At 45.8% G+C, this 4,301-nt stretch overlaps 1 protein-coding gene across 1 annotated transcript; it reads left to right on the forward strand.

Moving 5' to 3' along the window:
- The first annotated feature begins 3,297 nt into the window (after positions 1–3,297).
- On the forward strand, positions 3,298–3,792 carry LOC124707060. The gene has a single exon (XM_047238721.1). It carries the CDS (start codon positions 3,298–3,300, stop codon positions 3,790–3,792), a length of 495 nt encoding a protein of 164 aa, XP_047094677.1.
- The last annotated feature ends 509 nt before the right edge of the window (positions 3,793–4,301 follow it).

Consider the following 4,301-nt stretch of genomic DNA (forward strand, 5'->3'; position numbering starts at 1 on the left):
TGTTCGAATTCTTGTTCGAATATGCGGTCCGATGTATCAGCATTCGAATTTGAAACCATTAATTATCCGCATCGCTTCGAATTTGAGAGAAAATATGGAGTAGAAGATATGGTACAAGCAAAACTCGACCAAAAACTATGTGTAACAATGTGATCTGCGGTCACTCTTAATCATCCAAGGATACATAAACCATTCCTTGCAGCTACATTTATCTAAGTATACTATCCTACCAAGTTAGTGGGCGCGCGGCACCGAACGTCGCCGCATGCACATGCCTCGACGACCTCGTGAGGCCGGGCCACCAAATGATTGCACGACTCAATGGATCATATTATACCTGTACAGTACGCAGCAATAATACTCGGACGTACCAACGGAAATCCAAATCATAACCGCCTTTTTCACCTACGATAATGAGCGTGCGTGTTAATGTGGTACCAAAGCGCTGAATCAATCGTCCCAACGAGACGAAAGTATGCAAGGCCCATCTCTGATGATGAAGATCCCCAGCCTTTTGCCATCACCTAAAATTAAAGTACAGTTGGACACAACCTAAGCACTAGCGGCGACAGCGACGCCAACGTACCTGGGCAGGCGCGCGCCACACTTTGCACACGATCTCATTCTCACCTCCTCCTCCTCGCAGGCTGCACCCAGCACCCTCGGATTGGCAGGTATCAAAATCATCACACTCGCGTCCTAATAGCTTTTTTAACAAAGAAAATATATTAATATCACGAATATATAAATTACACTCAGCCGTAGTGCCCTAATAGGAATACAGATGCACTCATCTTTAAAAAAATATTGTAGCAGCGGATCAAACAATACCAAGATAGCAACCGAAATCCATCTTGTCCAAAAGCGACGTCTCCAAGAAGAGAGCAATACACAAGTGTCGCCATCGCCCTGATCATAGATCATAGTTTTCACCCAGGAGAAAGTCTGAGCTTACAAAATGATGCCTTCAACAAGATCATTGCGAGATACAACTAATCAAGACTAGACCTTGGGTTTCATCATGCAAGTCTAGACTATGAATTTCTCATGTATTGTCGCTCCAACTTGCCGATGCCACTGCTTCAAGTGACGAATCACCAAGCCAAAACCTCATCATGACCAAGACTCGAACCACCATTACTAATGTTCAAATCTCGGCTTCCATGACATTTTCCGAGACTGAGTTTACCGTGGAACTAAAGACATGTACCACGATGGTAGCATACTGCAACGCTTCACATCGCTCCCCCTGAAACCAAATGGTAAGAAAAACACGGTTGCAGCCGATCGAATCCCATCCGATCTAGCAATCTCCAGGCATGTCGTCCACTGAAGTTCACTGGCACAACCTTTTGAAACTCGACACTCCGACCAGATCAATGAAGACATGCATCAAGCAGATCTTCGTAATGGCATGAAAGGGATCTTAGGACCGCCTCCTTTATTCAAGCCGAGCCAGCAACCACCACGCCACCAACCGGCAACCTGCAAGATCCGCCACTCCAAACCCTACGGCAGAGCATGGTCGACCCTCGACTAGATCCGGCCTTACCACAGCATCGAAGAGGGCTGGGAAGGCTGCACAGGAGACACCCGGATCAAGATCTAGGGTTTCCAACACAACCCACCATGCACGACACAAGGTGGCGCCATTGTGAGCGGTCTCTTGGGAGGATTTTAATTTGTGTGTCTACGACCCTCTGCACATTCCATGTTTGTATATAAATACGTGCATATAACCGAGCACACAAAGCATGGATCTAGTCGATGCATTTGCGCCTAGGGATCCACTCCATGATCTTCTTCAACGACACACCATCCCCCCCCCCCCCCCCCCCGTCGGTACGACCATGTTTTTTCATCAACTACAACAAATAAATTGCATTGAAGATTCAATGTGTGGATTTCTTAGAAACGAAAAACGGATAACTTGCCCAACTGTCGACACAATATTGGGTGCACTGCTAGGAAGAGACGCTCCATACGCGGCAATATGCGCATATGGTACCCCATGAATTCATATTTGTGCCTACGTCAGCCATAGCGCTTGTCCAACATTGTTACAGGATGTCGTATGTGTGCGTGACTGGAGATGCTCTAACACCCTTAAGTCAAGGAAATTTATATGTGAATTTTGGATGTGTGGCGGGATGACGATGCCATCACGTTGTGTTGACATGTTGCAACTACAGGGCACCATCCCTCGTTGCGCAATATAGAAACCTATGTCGATTACTTTGACCAGCCTCTTGATGTAAAGAATTAACGCACAAGAAATACATATTTATTACATTTTCTTATTTTGATAAAATGAGTTGTGATGATGCACCAATATGTATTGGGATTCTTTGACTAATTGAACAGTCATATAATGTGTGTCCCCTATGATGTAACATTATGATATGGGGTACTATATGTTATGGATTTTGTGTTACCTTTTTTAGATATCCTGGGTAATTGTAGTTTGTTTTTAACATTAGGTAATCGTAGTTAGGAAAGCAACACCCATATGATTTTTTAAAGATTCTAAATTTTAACCAAAAGAACTTCATGATAGAAATTCATATAAATTGCATTCCTATAAAATAGGAGACTCTTCTCGTATTATTTACATAAAATAAATACTTCGGTAAATATGTTGTACTTACGCTTAAATAGAGATTGGGAGAAAAAAAAAAGTCAAGTGGCCAAACTAATCTACAGTGCCATGCATGCAATGGACTGAAAAATCGAATATTGGCGAGTTGAAAAACACTCCACTGCCAAATAGCAAGTGCACAAAATTCCCTTGAAATTCTTCCAAACAAAAGAGGCTCTGCTTATTCCTTCCGGCCTCGGCCCTCCGTAGTCCGTAGCAGCAGGGGGTTTAGCTATGGATATCTCGAGCTAATTATAATCCGTGCAGGATCGTTTCCCGTGGCGCTAAATGTCAGTGATTGCTGCGATTTGCTAAAAATCGGCGATATAGCAGGCATGTCAGGATCACTAATTGGAAGAAATCCCCTCCTCCCACAATATACAAGGCATGTGAGGAACTGAGGATCACTCATTGGAAGGAATCCCCTCCTCCCAAGTAAAGCTACCGTCTTGCGTCCCTATCATATCGCCTTCTAATTCGATACCTCCACTTTCCCTACTATATATACGAATCACCTTCTCCAAGAATCCACACGACCGCAAACCTGCAGCATTAGATCAGCAGCGCGAGCAAGAAACCCGGCTAGATTATATTCAGGCGCTTAGATTAAGAGAAGAAGCGCTTCTCCTTTTGGCCAGAACTACTAAAACTCCATGAACATGGCCAGTACTGGCTATGGCGGCACCTACCCCTACTACCAGCCTGCGGCCATGCCCTACAACTACAGCTACGCGCAGCAGCCGGCAAGAGGCGGCGTCGGCGGCTCTCGCCCGCCGATCCAGCTATTCCTCTTGCTCGCGACGCTCTTCCTCCTCGTCGCCGTCTCACTGTATGCGTGGTGCGAGGCCGCAGTGGAGAGCATGCTCCAGCAGCTCCGTCCGTTTCTCATCCTGTCCCCGCTGCTGCTCATCGTCGCCGCGCAGCTCTGGCTAGCGACCAGCGATCGGCGGGGCGGAGGCGGCCTCGGCTACCTCATCTCGCAGGTGGCGCCCGGGGAGTACTATCCGAGCGGCGCCGGGGCGTACGGCCGGTGGGACGGCGGCGCTGGATCGTCGCCGTGGGGCGTGGCGGTGGCGCTGGTGCTCGTGTTGATTTTGCTGTCCTACCAGGAGTCGTTCCAGGAGTGGCGGCTGTTCCCGCTGCGCAGACGCTGAAATTTAGGCTGCAATTACAAATCAGCAATGCATGATTGATCAGGGCAGTGGTATTGGCCTCTCCGTTTAATTAGGGATGCAACGTCGTTGTATTATCAGGAGAAGCCACTGTTTTATTTTACAAACAGAAACCATTGATAGCATGGCCTTCTAATGTCTTGTGAATTACTAAATTTAGATGCTTCCTCTTTCCATCGGGTTTAGTTAATTCTAGATGTTAGGATGCGAAAGAAGATCAATTCTTGATTTCTTCATGTGTATGAGAACATCCATGTAGTGTTTGTTGAAGCTATCCATGTAGTTATGCATTTCACTTCATTCATTTTCCCACAACAAGGTTGCCAGATATTGCCATTGTTTCTCATTTTTCTCCCAGTGCAAAAGCACATAAATACATAGGAATTGGATTGTTATAAAGTGAAATGCATAACTGCTTTGATTTTTGGAAAAAGTCCAAAATCAACCCTGAATTCGTAGATGAATGCTAAATGAAACCTCAAACTCCCAAT

Source organism: Lolium rigidum, chromosome 1 (genome assembly GCF_022539505.1).
Source record: "Lolium rigidum isolate FL_2022 chromosome 1, APGP_CSIRO_Lrig_0.1, whole genome shotgun sequence".
In the NCBI taxonomy this organism is placed as follows: domain Eukaryota; kingdom Viridiplantae; phylum Streptophyta; class Magnoliopsida; order Poales; family Poaceae; genus Lolium; species Lolium rigidum.